The sequence below is a fragment of the Equus przewalskii genome, chromosome 26 (genome assembly GCF_037783145.1).
Source record: "Equus przewalskii isolate Varuska chromosome 26, EquPr2, whole genome shotgun sequence".
Taxonomy (NCBI): Eukaryota; Metazoa; Chordata; class Mammalia; order Perissodactyla; family Equidae; genus Equus; species Equus przewalskii.
In genome coordinates this window covers 18,943,576-18,963,591 of record NC_091856.1, presented here as the reverse complement: position 1 = coordinate 18,963,591, position 20,016 = coordinate 18,943,576, and the positions used below count along the sequence as shown (strand labels likewise).

At 53.3% G+C, this 20,016-nt stretch overlaps 2 protein-coding genes across 2 annotated transcripts in view; one reads left to right on the top strand and one right to left on the bottom strand.

Annotated features, from left to right (window-relative positions):
- The window catches only part of AKNA (AT-hook transcription factor), a 102,574-nt gene extending 83,736 nt beyond the window's left edge, over window positions 1-18,838 (top strand). The window contains exon 22 of the mRNA XM_070596324.1: window positions 18,571-18,838. Coding sequence (XP_070452425.1) covers window positions 18,571-18,823 — 253 coding nt within the window. The 3' untranslated portion in view covers window positions 18,824-18,838. The remainder of the gene's footprint in view (window positions 1-18,570) is intronic.
- Window positions 4,348-7,569, bottom strand: LOC103544122 (alpha-1-acid glycoprotein 2-like). Its single transcript, XM_008510979.2, has 6 exons — window positions 7,090-7,569; window positions 6,555-6,697; window positions 6,255-6,325; window positions 5,338-5,445; window positions 5,092-5,195; window positions 4,348-4,546 (listed from the first exon to the last, which is right to left on the bottom strand). Exons 1-6 carry the CDS (start codon window positions 7,201-7,203, stop codon window positions 4,481-4,483), a joined length of 606 nt encoding a protein of 201 aa, XP_008509201.1. The 5' UTR covers window positions 7,204-7,569; the 3' UTR covers window positions 4,348-4,480.
- Window positions 18,839-20,016: the final 1,178 nt, after the last annotated feature.

Sequence of the window (20,016 nt, the reverse complement as noted above, 5' to 3'; positions counted from 1 at the left end):
GGGCAGAGGATATGAACATTTTTCCAAAGAAGAAGAACAGATGGCCAACAGGCCTATGAAAAGATGTTCAGCATCACAAATCATCAGGGAGATGCAAATCAGGTCTGCACTAACATAGCCTTACATCCGTTAGAATGGCTATAATCACCAAGACAAACAATAACAAATGTTGGAGAGGATGTGGAGAAAAGGGAACCCTCATACAATGGTGGTGGGAATGCAAACTGGTGCAGCCGCTATGGAAAACAGTATGGAGATTTCTCAAAAAATTAAAAATAGAAAAACCACATGACCCTGCCTTCCCGCTACTGGGTATTTATGCAAAGACCTTAAAATCAACAATTCAAGTAGTGGTGTGTACCCCTGTGTTCATCACAGCATTATTCACGATAGCCAAGATGAGGAAGCAACTCAAGTGCCCATGGACTGATGAGTGGATAAAGAAGAGGTGGTGTATGTATACAATGCAATACCACTCAGCCAGAAAAGACAAAATCGTCCCATTCGGAACATCATGGATGGACATTCAGGGTATGATGTTAAGTGAAATAAGCCAGACAAACAGAGACAAACACTGTATGATTTCACTCATATGTGAAACACAAAGGAAACGTGGACAAAGAGAACAGATTAGTGGATGCCAGAGGGGGAGGGGGTTGGCGGTGGGCGTGAGGGGTAAGGAGCACATATGCGTGGGGACCAACAATAATGCACAGCTGAAATTACACAACGTTATAAACTATTTTTAAAAAGTATCATTACTGTGTGTTTACAATTATGTATTCCTATTCATTTCATATATTTTCAATAATTTTTCATATTTCGATGTAGTTGGTAGTTGTGATTTGAATGGATACATAAGCTTTCATTCCCTTCCCAGATTCTAAGCTCCTGTCCAGAGTCGAGAGCTTTAGAGGGTCCCTCATATCACACACACATGCAGAGTTTATTGAAGAATACGTGAGCCCCTCTGTCACTTGGGATCTGGTCCTGCAACTGGCACAGAGTGACCCACAGCCCTAAACATGCTTTTTCACAACCAACACCGTGCAGACCCCAGAGGAACAGTTCCTCGCATTTTGCACTCGGTCCCTGGACCATCGGGCTGCTGTCCCCGGCTGTGCTGAGCCTTTGTGGAGGATGCTGCTGCCAACACAGGAGACGGACCTGCTTCAGAGCTCAGGGAGCATCGGAGGAGACTTAGGGCTCAGAGAAAGGACAAGTGACTAACTTCTGATTCCTCCCTCTCAGCGCAAAGGCAGTAAATTCTTGCAACATCAATGTTTGTTTCCCAATGAGACGGCGAGTCCATCACTGCGCTGTGTGGCTGGGCTTGGTCGCCTGAATTGGAAACAGGTGGTATTTGCAAGAGTTGCATGTGGAGCTGAGAAACGTTTGGCAATATTAAGTCATTCATATGATCCAATTGTGTCTACATAGATGTGACACACAATACAATACACGGCTGGGGAAGGGAGGGCGGGTGGCACGGTCCCCAGGGTGGTCTCCTCTGTCTGAGCAGCCCTTTCTGAGACCCACGAGCCATTCGCATGTTACCACTTTCTCTGCGTCCGTGATATGAAGTCATCCGGGAGGGCTGCCTCTGTCAATCTCGGGCTCTTTGTCCATCAGTCATTCAGCAAACAGTTTCCGACGCCTCCGTGCCCCAGGGCCCATGCGTGGTTCTGGGAGCCCATGCAGCTGTCAGTCATAAGGAGGGTCAGGAAGCACCTGCTGTGGCAGGACCTGGGCTGCATGCGAAGACAGAATCATCTACTCCCATCCGAGAGCCAGGGCTGGGTCCCCAGGGACCCTGGGTCATGAACCAGGCACCCGGTGCAGAGTCAGGCTCCAGATGAAACACAGTAGGATTTCAAAGTGCTTAATGTTACAACATGCAGAGAGACGGCTCCTACTTCCATGGATCTGACTGCAGAGCAGAGCAGACAATAACGAGTAAGCGGTTATGGTAACGGTGCAGGTTATCACATTAGTAAGTGAGTTATAGACGTGGCCATCCCCCGTGGCTCACTGGGAGGGGTGGGTAACCCCAGAGCCACTGGCTGGGGGCTGGGGGCAAGGTAGCAACAGGAAACATATCTGTCCCAGGTGAGCGGACAGAGGCCGAGGAGCTGGGAGTGACAGGGTCCTGGAACATCACACGGAGTGGGACCCTCACGGCCCAGGAGGGAACGAAGAGCCGGAACCGGGCCATGCTGAAGGTGTGACTGAGACCCAGGGATGTCGAGGCAGGGGTGACGGACGGGGCTGCGTGAGGACCCAGAGTCTGTCCAACTTTCTAAGAACATTGAGCGTTTCACATCTGCCAGGGCCGAGGGGAGTGCCTCATGGATCCGGCCCCATCCGGTTCCCCCAACAAGCCTGTGACACCCACACCATGACTGTCCCCATCTTACAGCCCCTGGAGCACAGGGAGGAAACCCCGCTGCCCCCAGGCTGAGTCTTCCCATCACAGCCAGCAGATGGGGGTCCATGGGGTGTTTCCCTCTGCCCTTGCTGAGCCTGGCTTCCTGGGCTGCTTTCACATCCTGACCGAGCTTGGGTTTGTTGACTGCTTCTGTGGGTCACGAACCAGGCAGCTGGTACCCAGGTAGGATGTGGGATGAAGCAGGAGTCTGAGCAAGCTTTCAACAAATAGAGAAATAAACATGTTTTTATGGACATGTGTCTTTGTGGACATATGTATATACATATATATATATATATATATATATATATATATATACACCCCTCCAGCCAATAATTTATAGACAGATGGACAGACGTTTTAAACTGAGGAGTGTTCCTGTCTTGCATCCTCCGTAGGAGGCCGGAGAAGAAGGGAGAGGCCAGGGGCTCTGGTGCACACCTGGCCACCCGCCTGTCACCAGCTGCTCTGGAGCAGCGATCCCTGGGATGGATGTGGCTGGGGACCTTCCTCTAGCGACTGGTGGCCTGTGTGGCACCTTGACACCACTGGACCATCGTAACATGGCAGCATGGAGAGTGACGTGCGCCTAGCCTTCCTATGGCTGGAGAGGCCTTTCCCAGAGCCTCCAGGGATGGACACGCCCACAGACGGCCTGGGCAGCTGGCAGCCACGGCCCCTCCCACACCTCCCTCCACCTGCCTCCCTCTGGTGGCTTCTGTGTCTCCCACTTTCCCCCTCTGCCTCTCTCAGAACCATAAGTCTTTCTACTGGAGCTTCTGCAAGGAGAGGCCGTCTGATCAAGCCCTTCATATGGAGGCCAGAGATGCTACAAGACACACAGTAGATCAATGTCTGCAAAAGCTGGAGCCTGGACTCTCTCTGCAGTGCTCCATTAAGTAGCAACTGAGCGCCTACCAGACGCCGACCCCTGAGCTGAGTCTTGGGTGTGTGCAGCTGGCTCTTTGGCGAGCGGTGGTGTGTGAGCGCAGGACTGGGCATCAGGCGTGGGGTTGGGGCCTGTCTCTCTGAAGGCTGAGGCCGCTCACATGAGGCTTTGACTGGAAAATTCAGCCCCGCCATTCCCGCCCCCTGAGTGGAGCAGCTGCCCTCCCGTGACCACAGACCCGGAGCCCTCAGGCTGGGAGGAGGCGGCCTTCCTCGCTGGCCCCTGTTCAGGTGCGCATCAGCCTCTTCCTGCCACGGCGTGGGCTGCCCCAGACGGGACCCTGTCCCGAGGATGCAAACATATTGCAGGGTGGTTGGCTCCCAGGAGCCACATCCCGCTGGGTGTCGTGTCCTCTTGTTGGGGTCAGGCAGGTGTCTCAGGACGTGTCACAGTGACACACGGCCCCTTGGTCCAAGGCGCCAAGCCCCCACGTCCCCCGGCTGTGCCCCTGGCTGTGGTCCAGACCCCTGCCTTTGCCAGGATGCTTCTCACGGCCCACCTCGGGTCTTCGTGCCTCCAGTCTGGCTCCTGCCCCCTCTCCTCCCCTCAGGGCCAGAGGGATGTCCTCAGTAATGTCCCTCTTGCTTGGACCACACGCCCGAGTCCTCCCTGCCCCTCATCCAGCTGAACCCCTACGTGGGGTCCACTGCCTCAACTTCCTCCAAGGGGTCCTCCCAGATCCTTGGGCTGCAGCAGAAACAGACGTGGTATCCAGTTCCTATCTTTCCACACCGGTTCAGACGCCCCTTCCAGGCAGCCCACCCAGACTTCCCCATACAGAGGGAACCATCCCCGTGCTGGCCTCCCTCTGGGCTCAGGCACATGGTTGTCTGTCCTGGCACGTGTGCTGGGGCTTCTAGTGGGGACCCTTCCAACCAGGGGCAGGGCCTTGTCCAGTGCTCGGTCAGCGCTCAACTCAGGGCGGGTCTCAACGGGAATGAATGAATGAAGGAGCGAATGACGGAATGAGTGAATGATGAGTGCCCGTCGCAAAGGCAGAAGCTTTATTGTTGCCACTGAGGGAAGGAATGGAGGTACAAAGGGTGGATGGGGGCTGAGGACGCCCCCAAGTCCCCGAGGCCCCAACCCAGGGCTGCGTCCTCCTAGGCCTCCTCCTGTTTCTCCTTCCTTTCCTCCTCGTGCTGCTTCTCCAGAGGCCCACACTGATCCTAGAAGATGGGGAGAGAGAGCACAGTGACTGGGTCGGCAGGGGTCCCTGGGGGAAGCCGGAATGACCTGTGGACTGTGGTCAAGGCCACCCAGGGCTCTGGCCCGGCTCTGCCACTTCCGAGCTGGGTGACCTTGGGTGAGTCACTTTCCCTCTCTGAGCCTCAACTTATTCACCTCTACAATGGGGCCTCAAACCCTTAGGAATAGCCGGCAGTTGCCAAGCCCTTATGTCCCGCCCATCCCGCATGCTGGCCTCCTGCATCCTCACCACCATAGTGCAGATGCTGCCACTGAGGCTCTGGGCGCCTGTGTGGCCTCCGAACTCCCCCAGTAAGGCGATGGGGTGGCAGGCCGCAGGCCAGGGGGCCACCTCCAGTGCCTGTGTCCATCAGCCCTTTCCAAGGGTTCCCAAGAGTTGGGGTGATGGTGCCACCTGTGTCATGGGTGTGGCGTCTTGGTGGGCAGCTTTCCCTCCCTGGGACTCTGGGGCTGCCCCAGGGGGGACACCCGTGGGTGCCCGCTGCCCAGCCCTCCTTGCACTCACCTTTTTCTCATCAGTGTACATGATTTCCGACTTGTCAATGTCGATGCACCCGATGGCTTCATGGAACTCACTCATCTGCTCCGGGGTCACCTCAGGCCTGTCCGCTGCAGGAAGGAGCAAGGGGCTGGGTGAGGATGCTGGGAGCCTGGGTGGGAGGCCAGGAGGGCCGGCGTTCTGGGGGCTCAGCCCCCGGATCGGGGGTTCCCTGGGTCAGGCCTGGAAGGCAGGGGTTGGAGGAGAACCTACCATAGAAGGACAGCCCCATATTCTGCTTATCGTCCAGGAAGTAGGCAAACATGAAGGTTCTGGGGTCCTTGGTGAGCCACAAGTAGGCAAACTGTTCTCTGCCATTTTCTGGAGGAGGAAGCCTCTGGTGAGACCACGAGGACGGCACCACGGTTCCCATCTCACAGGCAAGGACACTTGTGTGCCCCGGGCCACATAGCCAATGGGAGAAAGCCAGGGCTCACTTGGGCCCCATGTCCCTGGCTCCTACTGTGCGCCACGCCCTGCCTGCGCCAGTTCTTCGTGTGGAACCCCAGGAGCTGCACACGGACTGTGGCCGTCAGCAACTTCCTCCCCATTTTGCAGATGAGGAAAATGAGGCCTAGGGAGGGGCCCTGAGGCTGCTACGTGCTGTGGGTTCAAGTCCATCAGCATCATGTGCTCATACTCTGTACCCTCTCTTCTGTGATGGTGGGATCGGGTGAAGTCACTTCCTGCCCAACGCACAGGCTGCCACTTGAGCTCCCAGAGGATAGAGAGCAGTGAGAGAGAGACAGGACGGAGCCAGCCTGGGGTTTGATCCGAGTTCTCATCGCAAGTGTGTGACCTCGGGAAACTACCTGACATCTCTGTGTTTCTGTGTCCTCATCTGATCCCTGTAATGTCCTCCTAGGGTTGTCTGTGAGTGTGAAGTGGGTTAATTCATGTCAGATGCTTCGAGGTGCTGGGCACAAAGTCAGAACTCGAAACTGGTGGCTGTCGTTACTGATTATTGCAGTGCGCAGGGGCTGGCAGCACGGATAGAAGAAGAAGTGGGCCTGTCCCATATTCTCTCTGCCCAAGGCCCCCGGGGCTTTAGCCTCATCCCCTCCTGTAGGCTGGCCACCCACATCCTCCCCATTCCACACAGCAGCCCTGTGCCCAAGGACTGGTCTCACCGTGTATGGATAAGGTCCCTTCCTTCCGGTGGACATTCAAGAGGGCTGATTTGTAGACACACTGGTTCCCACTGAAGCCAGACCGAAGGGGAGAAAAACAATAAGTGGGTCAAGGAGAAGTGGACCATCACCCATCGCAGTCATCCGGGACAAGAGTCAGCTGGTGACTGGAGTCAGCCCTCCCCATTCCATGGATAGGAAGGCCGAGGGCAGGAAGGGGGTGGGACTTGTTCAAAGTCCCTGGGCAACGAGGGGTAGAAGCCAGAAGCTGGGGCTGGGGTGGGTGTGTGGGGGTCTCACATGGTTGAATAAGCTCTGAGCTGTATCGTGTCCTCCTTGTGGCTGGGATCAAAGTAAAAGAAGGCTGCCTGATATGTCTTCGCTGAGTGCTTGTACCCAGCATTGCGGGAGGCCGACGCGATATAAAACCACTTGCCAGAGAGCTGGGGAGAAGCCAGGAGCAGGTGAGGGAGGCTGGGAGCCGGGGTCTCAATGGTCCAAGGGACAAGACTCCAGCACACCTCTCTCCAGTTTGCAAACAGGAGGACAGAGGCACCAGGTGAAGAGTGGACATGTAGGAGCTCACACTGCAGGTCAAGCATCCCACCAACCCAGTGGACTCTCCTTGTTAAGTACAGAATTATCCCCTGCTGGGGGACCTGGCAATCAGGCTTCTATGTTGGGAGGCAGAGGAATGCCACTGGAGGCTGGTCAGAATTTCACCCCCGGACCCAGGAGAGAAAAGGCAGAATCAGGAGAGGGGACTGACCACAAGCCAGCAGGGCAGAGGGAAGCCCAGAGAGGGAGGAAGCTGCCCATGGTGCCCAGCACTCACCCGGTCTAGGGTGGCATCGGTGATAGGCAATGCCCTGAATTTGGCACATCCTAGGCTCTGGGCATCCAGCAGAGGAAGGAGGCTCAGGACAGTGAGAACCCAGGGCAGCGCCATGCCGAGATTGGGAGGCACCTGGAGACAACGGAAGTGGTGGCTGAAGGGTGCAGTGACCTTTATAAGGAGCTGTAGGCTGATGTGACATCATCCGGTGATGGGGAAATGCCTTGCACCAAACCTGCCGTCCTTCCCCAAAAGCCAGATGTAGGCAAAGCCTCTAAGCCCAGGTCTAACTTGGGTCCCTGACCTGGAGGTCTGGCTATTCCAGGCCAAGGTGGGTGTGGGCTGCATGGAGATTTGTCAACATGTGGATATCAATAGTCTTGCCTCTCAGCAACCTCTCACATTTTCATCCAATTACTGCCCCACTGACTTCAGAGGGGCCCAGCCGTAGATCACATGCTGAAAGCAACTAAGAGTTCCCAGGCTTGTGTGGGGAGCAGGAGTAATGGGGTGGGGGAGGAGCTTTGGGGGTGGACGTGACAGCAAACAGGAAGTGAATTCAACTGAGTGTGGTGACAACTGTGACAGTGCAAATGTCCAGAGTGGCTGACGCATTCCCAGAGGCAGGGACACTTCCCAAAGAAGGGGGCACAAACGCTGAATGTCTATTTTCAGGAAATGTGTTACTTGAACTACCTCCCATCGTCCAAAACAGGAAATCATCCCCATGTGGTCTCCAGCCCCTGCTATGTGAACAGAGAGCCTGTCTGTCTCTTCACCAGGACGTCGAGTCCTGGGACAGTGCCCAGCACAGGGAGGCTTCAGTAAGAACTGTGGGATGAATAATTCCACTGCCCATTTCCAATTCTACCTCATGGGGTCCAATCTTCATCCATATGAATAAATACTTTCCAGAAGTATTATATAAGGGGAGACATAAGCATCATGGCAGAGAGAACTCTCCCTGTAGACTTGGCCCCTAGATACAATGTAAAAGACGTTCACACGCCAACAGACGACCTTCACAGAACACAGAAGATGTCTGAGAGACTCACACAGCCTTATGTCTGAAGGTGGTGGTGCTGGCCCCCCTGGAGCAAGGGGCAGGAGGTAAGGGGATCTACTCTCCCTGCCCCATGGCAGCAACACAGGGCCTGGGACAGCATGGCTATAAGACAGAAGGGAGAGTGGTGGCCTTCCGTGAGAATACCTTGACTCTCTGACATCTCTCACTGCCCAAGGGAACATCCCATACAGAGGCGATCAAGCTATTTCAAGGGTGTCTTCACCAAGCTACCCCCTGAGGAGAGCAGACAGCAAAGACAGGGCAAGAACACCCCTAGGATACAGCAGCCAAAAGAAAGCCCCCTTTCCCCGCCAAGCACTGCAGGTCAGCGGGTCAGCCAGAGCACCCACACAGTTACGAATGTCGCTAGCAGCTGTGAGCGAGCAAGCTGCAGAATGCGGCTGTGGGCTCAGAATACACAGCACTTGACTCCTACCCAGGGGCAGCAGGGGGAAGCTGGGATCAGACACTATCACTGTGCACAGGCACGAATCCATGCCATCAAACAGTATGAAAAAGTGGATGAACTCTCCAGACCTGAAGGAAAATGACAAGTACCCAGAAATTAATCCTGAAGGCACTGAAATTTATAATCTAAATGAGAGAGACTACAAGCCGCTATCATAAAAAACTCAAACGGCTACAAGAAAATACAGATAGACAATTCAATGACAAAAGGAACTTCAACAACAAAGAGATTGAAACTATAAAGAAGAAGAAATCAGAAATGTTGGAGATGAGAAACACAATAGGTGGTATTCAGAAAATTCTAGACTCCTTGAAAAATAGAGTTGATATTATGGAGGAGAGAATCAGCAGTCTGGAGGACAGAAATCTAGAAATGCTTCCAGTGGAGGAGGAGAGAAGTAAGACTACAAAGAAATGAAGAAATTCTCCGAGAAATATCCGACTCCAATGGAAGTGCAACAGAAAGATTATACGCATTGTTCCAGTGCAGTGAAGAGAAAGGAGGATGCACCAGAAAACTTCTTCAAAGAAATAAGAGCTGAGAACTTCCAAAACTTGAGGAGGGAGCTGGAAATGCAAGTGAAAGAAGCCAGTAGATCTCCTAACTCTATCAATGCAAAAAGACCTTCTCCAAGGCCTATGGTAGTAAAGCTGGCAAAATCAATGATAAAGAAAAGGATTTCAGGGCAGCAAGGCAGAAGAAAATAACTTACAAAGGAACCCCTATCAGGCTGTCTGCAGATTTCTCAGTGGGAAACTTAGAGTGTAGGAGAGAGTGGAATGATATATTCAAAATTGTGAAAGACAAAAACTTGGAGCCAAGAATACTCTATCCAGTAAAAATATACTTCTCATATCATGGATAAATGAAAATGTTCCCAGATGGACAAAAGCTAAGGGAGGTCATGGCCACAAGACCCCCCCTCCCCCAAGAATAAATGCACAAGAAAGCCCTCATACCTGAAAAAGAAAAGAATAGGGTTAAAAAGCCTTGAGCAAGGAGAGAAATAGGTAGGCAAAATCAGACAATTGCAGCTCTCTATCAGAACAGGCCCGAAAACACTGAATTATAACATTAAAGCTAAAGGAAGGAAAACACCGAAAATAAATATAATCTCCTCATTTTGACCACACTCAAAACACAACATGGAATCAGTTGTGACAATAACAACTTAGAAAAGGAATGGAATGAGGTTAGTTTAAGGAAATAAGAGGCTATCAGAAAAAAGACTATCTCATCTACGAGATTTTTTACACAAACCTCATGGTAACCACTAAACAAATAATTAGAACTCAGACACTAATGATAAATAAAGAGAAAACTGAGAAAACAACCAAGGAAAACTACCTAATTGAATTAGTAGTCTGAAATACTTGGGACAAGAAACAAAGGAAATGCAGAAGAACCAGAAAACAAGTGATAAAATGGCAGCATTGAGCCTTCATATATCAATAATCACTCTAAATGTAAACTGATTGAATTCTCCAATCAAAAGACAGAGTGGTGAGATGGGTTAAAAAACAAGACCCAACAACATGGTGCCTCCAGGATACACATCTCAGCTGCAAAGACAAACACAGGCTCAGAGAGAACAGATGGAAGATGATCCTCCAAGATAATGGAGACAAAAGAAATCAGGTGTTGCCATAACTCTATGAAAGTAGACTTCAAGATAAAACAGGTAATAAGAGACGAAGAGGAGCAGTACACAATGATCAAAGAGATTCTCCACCAAGAAGACCTAACACTGATAATTATATGTGAACCACACACAGGAGCACCAAAGTACATAAGGCAATATTGCAAAGCTAAAAGGAGATATTAACAAGACACAATAATATTAGTGCACCTTCACCCCCACTTACACTGCTTAGAGAATGGCCAGATCTCCAGAGAGAAAGTCAACAAGGAAATAGTGGATTCAAATGAAAAACTAGACCAGATGGACTTTATAAATATAATAGAACAGTCCATCTCAAATCAGCAGAATCCACATTCTTCTCAAGGACACATGGACATTCTCAAAGATAGACCATCTGTTAGGAAACAAGGTACACTTCAAAGCTTTCAAGAAGATTGAAATCACGTCAAGCATCCTTTTCAGACCACGAAGCTATGAAACTCGAGAGAAACAACAAGAAAAATAGCTAGGAAAGGGAAATCATGTGGAGACTAAACACCATGCTACTGAACAACCAATGGATCATTGAAGAAATTAAAGGAGAAGTAAAAAAATATCTGGAGAGAAAGGAAAAGGAAAATACACCAGACCGACTCATTTGGGATGCAGCAACACTGGTCCTAAGAGGCAAACTCATAGCGATACAGGTTCACCTGAAGAATAAAGAAAAATTTCCAATAAGCAATCTTAACTTACACCTAACAAAATAGAAAAAGAAGGACACACAACCCCAAAGTCATCAGAAAGTGGAAATAATAAAAATCAGAGCAGGAGTAATTGCATTTGAAACAAGAAAGGCAGTAGAAAGGATCAATGAAACAAGGAGCTGGTTCTTTGAGAAGATAAGCAAAGTGGACAAACCCTTAGCTAGACTACCGAAGAAAAAAAGAGAGAAGGCTCATATAAATAAAATTAGAAATGACAGAGGATAAATTACCACAGAAACCAGTAACAAAATGAAAGGGCCACCCACCAACTGGGAGAAAACATTGGCAAATCCTATAGCTTACAAGGGTTTAATCTGCATAACATATAAAGAACTCACACAACCGAACAAAGAAGACCCAAACAACCTGATCAAAAACTGATCAGAGGATAGGAACCAACACTTTTCTAAAGAAGACACACAGAGGGCCAACAGGCACACGAAGACACCTTCAATATCGCTAATCATCAGGGAAATGCAAATCAAACTCACTAAGACATCCTCACCATGGTTAGAATAGCTATAATCACCAAGACAAAAAATAACAATTGTTGGAGAGGGTGTGGAGAAAAGGGAAGCCTCGTACACTGCTGGTGGGAATGCAAACTGCTGCAGCCGCTATGGAAAACACTACAGGGATTTCTCAAAAACTTAAAAATAAAAATACAATAGGGCCCAGCTAGATAGCTGGGTATTTATCCAAAGACCTTGAAATCAACAATTCAAAGAGACTTATGTACCCCTATGTCCATTGCAGGATTATTCACAATGGCCAACATGTGGGAGCAACCCAAGTGCCCATCGACTGATGAATGGGCAAAGAAGAGGTGGTGTATAGACACAACAGAATACTATGCAGCTATAAAAAAGACAAAACTGTGCCATTCTCCAGAACATGGATGGCCCTTGAGGGTATGATGTTAAGCGAAAGAAGCCAGATGGAGAAAGACAAACAGCACATGATTTCACTCCTATGTGGAGGATAAACAGACACCTGGACAAAGAGAACAGATGAGTGGTTACCAGAGGGAAAGGGGGTTAGGGGGTGGGCATACGGGGTAAAGGGGCACATTTAGATGGTGACCGACAGACAATAATGTACGAGTGAAATTGCCAATGTTATGAAATATTGAAAAATACTATTACTGTGTGCCGACCATTTTGTATTCTTCTTCGTTTGATATATTTTCAACAATTTTTCATGTTTTGGTGTAGTCAGTAGTTGTGAGTTGAATGGATACATAAGCTTTCATTCGCTTCCCAGATTCTAACTGATCAATAAATGAAAAGCAACAGTATAGATTGGAACTTATGATGAAGCCATTTGCTTTAAAACTAGTTCGGCCTGATCTTCTCTTTCCAAAAGGGCCTGACGTGGCCTGTTGAGTGTGCTTTGTACGTCTGCTTCATGCATTTACGATGTCCCAAAGACAAGCTGATGCCCTTAGATACGGATGGAACAGCCCCACAATGGGATTTCTTTAAGGTTAAGTGTCTCTCCCTAAACGAAGGATTAGTTCCCGACCTGCTGTGATCACCTTGTGACCACTCACCTTGTCACCACTGACCTGCTGTGCCACCTAAGCTCTCACGACATTTGTAAAAGGACATTCCTCTCCTATGTGAGGCATACATCTTGGTTCCAAGACAGTCCATAACTCACTCTGCACACCCCACGTCTTTGGTGCCCCTCCCTCCTTGGGGAAGGAAGGCCCCGGGCTGGTCCTCAGATCTGGCTCATAATAAACTCACCCCAGTTTTGATTTATAGCTTGATCAAGGGTGATTTCTGTCGACATGACTTACCGGGTCGTGTCCTCTCTTTATTTCCATAGTATTTTGTTTGAGGTTTTCCAGCTTTATTGAGACACATGTCTGTACCGTTTTTTATTGTGATGTTCTCCTCTCATGTTAAATGTGAGAGATCGAATTCCTGTCTCTACTCGCTGCACCATCACGAGAGAGAGAAGCGTGTGTCATGTGGAAGACTGTAGCGTTATTCAAAATAGCCAGAAACTGGAAACCATTCGAATGTCCATGGATATGAAAGTGGAAAAACCAACTGGGGCGTTTTCATACCATGGGATGTCACTCAGCAATGAAAAGGAGTGAAAGCAGATCCAGACAACGTGAATGAATCTCAGAAACGTGGCACTGAGCAAAGGAAGCCAGACTCAGCAGAGCTCCTACCGTCAGATTCCATTCATGTCAAGTTCTAGACGCGCCAATGCTAATCTATAATGACGGAAATCAGGTCGGTGGCTGCCCAGGGCGAGGAGGACAGCGTGATTGTCAAAAGGCCCAGGAGAAGTGTGTGCAGTGGACGGCGATGTTCTGCATGTGCACCGTGCTGGTGAGGACACACATGCTGTGCACCTGTGAGAACCCATCGAACCGGAACCGACAACGTGTGCATTTCACTGTATGCCAGTTACACCTCAGCTAAGACGATTCAAAAATCTCTGCCCCAAAACAGAGAAAACAGAACAGGACGAATAAAGGATGAAAAAACACTGATGATTTTTAATGCTGTGTTAATTACGCAAGGAATAAATGAGTCTCTTTCTCCACATGACGGCCAGAGATGGAACTTCCCTTTTTCACTTTCTTTTTGGCCAGCTCAGGTCGGGTTTTGAATTTGCGTTGCTCTAATCTGAGTCTTGAAGAAATGGTTGTAGTTCTTCAGGAGGGCAGAATGCAGACGAGAGAATGTGGGGAGGAAGGACCTGGCACGGCTCTGTGGCTGGAGCATGCGATGGTGTTGGAGGGACCAGGGCAGATGCTGAGAGGTTGCTGGGATCCGAGGCTGCAGGGCATGGAGCCAGGCTGAGGAGTTCGCAGTGCACTCTGGGGAATTCAGGAGAAACTGAAAGACTGTGTGGGGTGGACAGTCAGCTTGTTCTGTAGATGGATCCCTGTGTGTGCAGTGGGGAGGGTGGGAGGACAGAGGACGGGAGAGGGTCTCGGAGAGCAGCGGGAGGCTGCGGGAGTGGTCCAGGTGTGAGATGTCGGGAGGGGGACACACGCGAGACACTTTATTTCAAGGAGAAGCCGCGCGATGGGTGGGACAGCACCTGCATGAGACCTGGGCCATTCGGGCTCCTGCCCAGAGCCCAGAATTTAGAGGGTCCCACATATCACACACAGACACACAGACACACACACACACACACACACACGCTCAGAGTTTACTGAAGAACACGTGAGCACCTGTGTCACTTGGGTTCTGGGTCTGCTACAAACACAGAGTGACCCACAGCCCTCAACATCCTTTTTCACAACCAACACTGTTCACACCCTGGGGAACAGTTCCTCGCATTTGGCACTCGGTCCCTGAACCATCGGGCTGCTGTCCCCGGCTGTGCTGAGCCTTTGTGGAGGATGCTGCTACTGACACAGGAGACGGACCTGCTTCAGAGCTCAGGGAGCATCAGCAGGAGACTTAGGGCTCAGAGAAAGGACAAGTGACTAACTTCCCAGTTTCTCCCTTTCAGCATAAAGCCAATAAATTCTTGCAATATCCAAGCTTGTTTCCCAACACCATGGTGAGTCCATTTCTTGCACCGTGTGGTCGGGGAGGCCTCCCGAGGGTGGCGGGGCTCAGAGACGGTGCTCATGGAATGTTCGTGGATGCCTGCAGCCCCATCCGAGGACAGCGAGGGCGTGCTCAGCAGGCAGGGGTGTGGTCAGGGTACGTTGTAGAGCCAGCTCTCAGGCCACCAGGAGGGTGAGGAAAGAGGCCGAGAGACTGCTGAGAAGCCTGCCTCACCCGGGGAGGGATGAGGGACCAGTGGGGAGGGGGTGCATCTGAGAAGAGATGTTAGACGTTGGACCCACAGGACTTGGGAGCTGGCTAACTCTCTGGGGTGCTCAGGGAAGGAGAAGGGTCTAGAACGACTCAGATTTCTGGCTGACCAAACAGTTGGCACCGATCCAGAGATGGGAACTCAGGAGGGGAGTGAGTTTGCAGGGAAGAAGCATTTGAAGGGCCAGCTGGCACTCAACCACTGAGGAATTAAGTCAGAGAGACTGAGACTCTCACACAAACAACCCAGAGACGGCAGGGGACCCCCGAGTGGGATTCCGAGTCCCCGCCCCATTCAGCAACCTTGGGCCTGAGACAGGAACCAGAGCTGCCCTCCGGGTCTGCAGGCAGCATGCAGCCTCAGCCCTGCCTCCCAGGGGTCACCTGGGGACGGAGCTCCCCAGAGCCAGCGCCCCCACAGTTCACCTGGGAAACCCCAACACGTGCCCGCTTGGGGAGTTCCCAGGGAACCACCACTCTGGACACTGTGCTGGGGCAGAGCCAGAAAGGGGTCCCCGCTCCTTCTGTGCACTCATCCGAGAGCTGGAGGTGGCGCCAGCACACACTCACCCCTCGGGCCAGGGGCCACCAGGCAAGAAGTCACCCTGAGGGGCTCCTCGCCCAACAGCTGGCCCAGGAGTGGATGGAGAGCCTGTCGCAGCCTGAGGACAGCCAGGCCGGGCCCACACCCTGACACTCTCTGAGGAGGGCGTTTATGGGGGGGTTTAGGGGGATCCTCTGCCGCCATGCCCACCACGCCCTCAGAACCAGACTCTGGAGCTTCAGGGAGGGATGGAGAGAAATGCTGACAGGATTTCCTGCCAGATGCTGGCAGCTCATGAGGTCCCATCTCAGGCTGGGCTGCTTTGGGGGCTCCACCGGGAGGACAGCAGCCTTGCAGAGGGCACCCCAGCATCTCCCAGCCTGGTCCCGTTCCGGTGGTGGAGGGAAGTCCCATGGCCTCTCCGCGTCCTCTCCCCATGCACGGCCTGCACTTTGCTCCTCTGGAGCCTGGGGTCCCTTCAGTAGAATTTCCTGAGCATCTCTGAGCTGTAGGGTACCGGGGTGTGAGATGGGGAAGCCCTGGCTCACTATCTGGTGGGGAGACAGAGGGACAAGCATCTTCTGCTGGGAGTAGAGACATGAGCTTGAACAAGATGGGAAAGTTTTGGGGGACCCAGGAGCGAGGGGCTGAGTCAGGGCAGGAAGAACCCGGGTCTGGACGGGAAGTTAGGGTTTCCGCAGACAGAGAGGGGAGGGAGGGCAGCCCAGGGGCCGAGGCGGGGGCCGAACTCCAAGTGTCAAGTGGAACGTGAGCCAACGCCCTCCTTACTCTGCACCCTCGTCTCTGTCTGGAGAAATTGTCGCTGGGGTTTCCGAACAGCTTCTCAGAGGCCCTGCGTGTGAGTGTGTGAACCTCAGATTCGGCTCTGCTCACCGAACGTGCAGGAACGTGGACAGAGAGGTGTCACCAGATGGAGCCAGAAAAGTGGACACACAAGGAGTGTCCAGCATCAATGCATCCGTGGGGCATCCTCTTCAATGGCCTGTCCTCAGAGGCCTGTGTCTGAGGACAGCGAGGGGCCAGCGTCCCTGTGATGGAGGTTGCTGGGTGGGAACAGAGGCTATGGCCCCATCCAAGCTCAGTCCCCACGAGGACTCCCGCCCCCAAGGTGGTCCCTGCCCTGCAGCCCACTGGGGACGGGTCTTTAGGGAACCCCAGTTCCATCCTCTGTGTGAGGCCAAGGCGCATGCGCAGGTCTGCGCGGAGCTCGTGGAGATGCCCGCTGTGCCCCGCTCATCGGGCAGGACGGTCTCGCTGGAATTTGGGGACCAGGATGCAGCTCTGAGCGCCTGTGGGAGCCAGGGGTCTGTCCCCTTCGTTCCATGTCCTTTGAGTCTCAGGCCTGTGGACACAACTAGCCAGTCTTCTGTCCCCAGGCCTGGACGGACACGGGGAGGGGAAAGGCCCTGGTCCTTAGTGCCTGACAGACCGCCAGTAGGAGCCTTGTCACCTTGGACGGGTCACACTGCTCCTCTGGGCCTCAGTTTCCCCTCTGTGAAGTGGGCTGTAGTGAGGATCAAGTGAACTAGTGTCTGGGGGGCCCGTCGTACACGGAGGGCGGCCGGTACCCACAGCGCGTCTGAGGCTGCTGAAATTGGCCCTGATTGTGCCCAGGAGAGTCTCCAGCTGTCAATCAGCAGACTGCGCATGCTCAGTGGCCGCGGCCCTGCGCTTCAGGAAGCGGACCGGGCCTGCGCTGCCCCCTGCTGGTCGGCCGCCGCACAGCGCCTGCGTCGGAGGCTTTCAGGCCAGGATGGCTTTTTGTTGGTTTTCTGTTTGGCTGTTTGTGTTTTCGTTCTTGTTTTTTTTCAGTTCTGCCCGTGGGGAGTTTTGGGTAACTTTCAGGCCGAGCTGGTCCTCCAATTCTCAGAAGGTCGGGGTGTGTGGGAGCCCAGCACTCACCCCGCATAGTCCCTGAAGGAGGGAGGAGGATTCAGAAGCCTGTTTATTGGGTTCAGCTGATTCGGATCAGCATCTCCTGGGAGCTCAGTGGCTCCGGGTGTGGACCCAGCCCTGCCCGCCCAGCCCTCCGGTCATGGGCCTCAGTGGCTGCACTTACAGAGCGTTTCCGTGGCCAGGCCCCGCACAGAGCTGTTAGCTAGATGATCCTGTGGGATATGGCAGGGGACGCAGCTCCATATGGCTGTTTCCGGTGGGGAACTGGAGCCCTTGCAGGAGGAGAGCCTGCGCCAGGGTCCTGCTGCTGGAGGGGAGCATCGGTTCATGTGCTTGCTGGCCATCTGTGTGTCTTCTCTGGAGAGACGATGTTCAGATCCCAGCAAAGCCCCTTTCTCACTCTGTCCATAATGGAGCTTAGAGAGTAGGGGGTCAGCAATGAGAGCAGAGTTCACATCTGCCAGGCAAGACGCCAGGGAAAGACTCCAGCCAGGTCCTCCCTCCTCCTTCCTGCTTTATTTGGGCAAGCTGCTTCTTTTCCCTCTGTCTCCCTGCCACACTTTATTCCAGACACAGGGCCACGCCCTCTTCTTGCCCATCACCACTTTCTAGGAACCCTACACTGCGTGGCCTCCAATGAATGCAGGAGTCACTCCCTAGAAAATGGGTGCTGCATCTCATGAGATCGGCCCATGGTCCTCAGACTTTAACCCACCAGCCCAAGTCCTGCAGGGCCAGGCTGGGCAGGGACCTCTCCACCTGCTGGCCCGGGTGAGTGGACCAGACCCGCCGCCTCCTGCAGGCCCCTAACTGTTCTTTTCTCATTGTTCCAGTGCCCCCACTGGCACGCGGGACTCCCGTATGTGACCTCTGCCAGGAAGGGGGTTTTCTGCAGAGCCTGGGGTGATCCTGGTCTCCCTGAGATCTGGCTCTGGGATTAGAAGGTCCAAGGAGGCCTCGGGGTCCATGTTGTTCCTTCCACATTGAACCCCAGGGCCGAGCACAGGGGCTGGCACATGCTCTGTGGTGAGGAAATATTGAATGAATGGGCAGATTGAACTACTCCTTCCTGAGCCCCTGTTCTGGGTCAGACACGCCTGTTTTCTTCCTTCATCTTTCTAACACATCCCTCCAAGTAGGCCTTTACTCTTCCTATTTAGAGGTGGAGAAACTGAGGTCCAGAGCATCAGGATCAGAGGCCCAGTAGGGCCTTAGGACGGTTGGCTCCAAACCCCGGCTCCTTGGCGCCCCTGCCCTCTCTGTGGCTGACGCTCTCTCTGCCCTCTCTCCTCAGGTTCTTCGCGTCCCCAGGACCTACCTCAGCCCGACCAGCCTCCGAGTGGCACTCCTCTTCCTCCGCCCAGCCGGCCCAGGGCCCCCGGCACTCCGTCCAGCTGGACCTGGAGGACCTGGAGGCCCTGCACCAGGCCCTGAGCCGCGCCGTCGGGGCGGCCATGCACGTGCGCTCCCGCAGCCGGCAGCTGAGCCGCGCCCTGGAGGCTGAGCTGTGCCAGGCCCCCAGCCTGCGGGGCTCCTGTCCCCTCTGACCCCACTCGGAGCCAGGGACCCACGGGGCAGGGTGCAGGCCGCCACTGTTTCTGGGCGAGGAGTCAGCTGAAGCCCCTTCTGAAGGCCCCGGGGACCCTCAGGAGGAGGCCCCCCAGCACAGGCCCTGCCTGCTCAGCCTCAGTGTTCTCAGACCAGAAGGGGCAACACGCTGGTCATCAAGAGAAGTGGCTGCCCAGGGGACCAGCCCTGGAGCATCTGCTGGGACCGAGGCTACCCTCCGTCCAGGCGCCACCGTGGGGGCTCCTCGTCCTGCACTTGTCCTCCTCCAGCCAATAATATGGATTTATAGACGGATGGACAGATGTTGTAAACTGAGGAGGGCTCCTGTCTTGCATCCTCTGTAGGAGGCCGGAGAAGAAGGGAGAGGCCAGGGGCTCTGGGGCACACCTGCCACCAACTGTCACCAGCCTCTCCGGAGCAGCCGTCTCTGGGACGGACGTGGCTGAGAACCCTCCCCTGGTGACTGGTGGCCCATGGGGCACCTTGAGACCACTGGGCCATTGTAGGATGGCACAGCTGAGGGTGACGTGCGCCCAGCCTCCCCGTGGGTGGCGAGGCCTTTCCCAGGGGCTCCAGGGACAGACACACCCACGGAGGGCCCAGGAAGCCCGCCGCCACGGTCCCTCCCACACCTCCTCTGAGACCCCGCTCTACTCCGGGGTCCCTGGGACTCTGGCCAGTGGGCAGCTCCTCCCAGGCCGTGTCCTGCCCCCACCCTGTAGCAACGCGTACCTCAGCTCTTCTGGAATGTGTGTGCATCAGTGATATCTGTATATTTGAGGCATTTAAAAATCTATTTTCTTTACGATGGCAAATGAAGAGAATGAAAATCAATCTCAAAAAGAAAAGAAGTGGGCCAACATTGCCAAAGGCACCCAGGTCTGTGGTGTGTGTCCTCAATTTGTGGTCCCTGAAGTCAGTTGTAGGGGGGAGGTTGGACGCTAAGGCCCCTCCCACCCAGGGGGCCTGCTGGGTGCACTTTCCTGACTCCGCCTGCCTCCCTCTGGTGGCTTCTGTGTCTCCTACTTTCCCCATTGGCGTGTCTCAGAGCCATAAACCTTTCGACTGGGGGGGCCTGGGAGGAGGGGCCCTGGCTCCCAGGGGATGACCTCACCCATAGGTGTCGCGTCCTCCTCCTGGTGTCAGGCAGGTGTCTTAGGACGTGTCATGG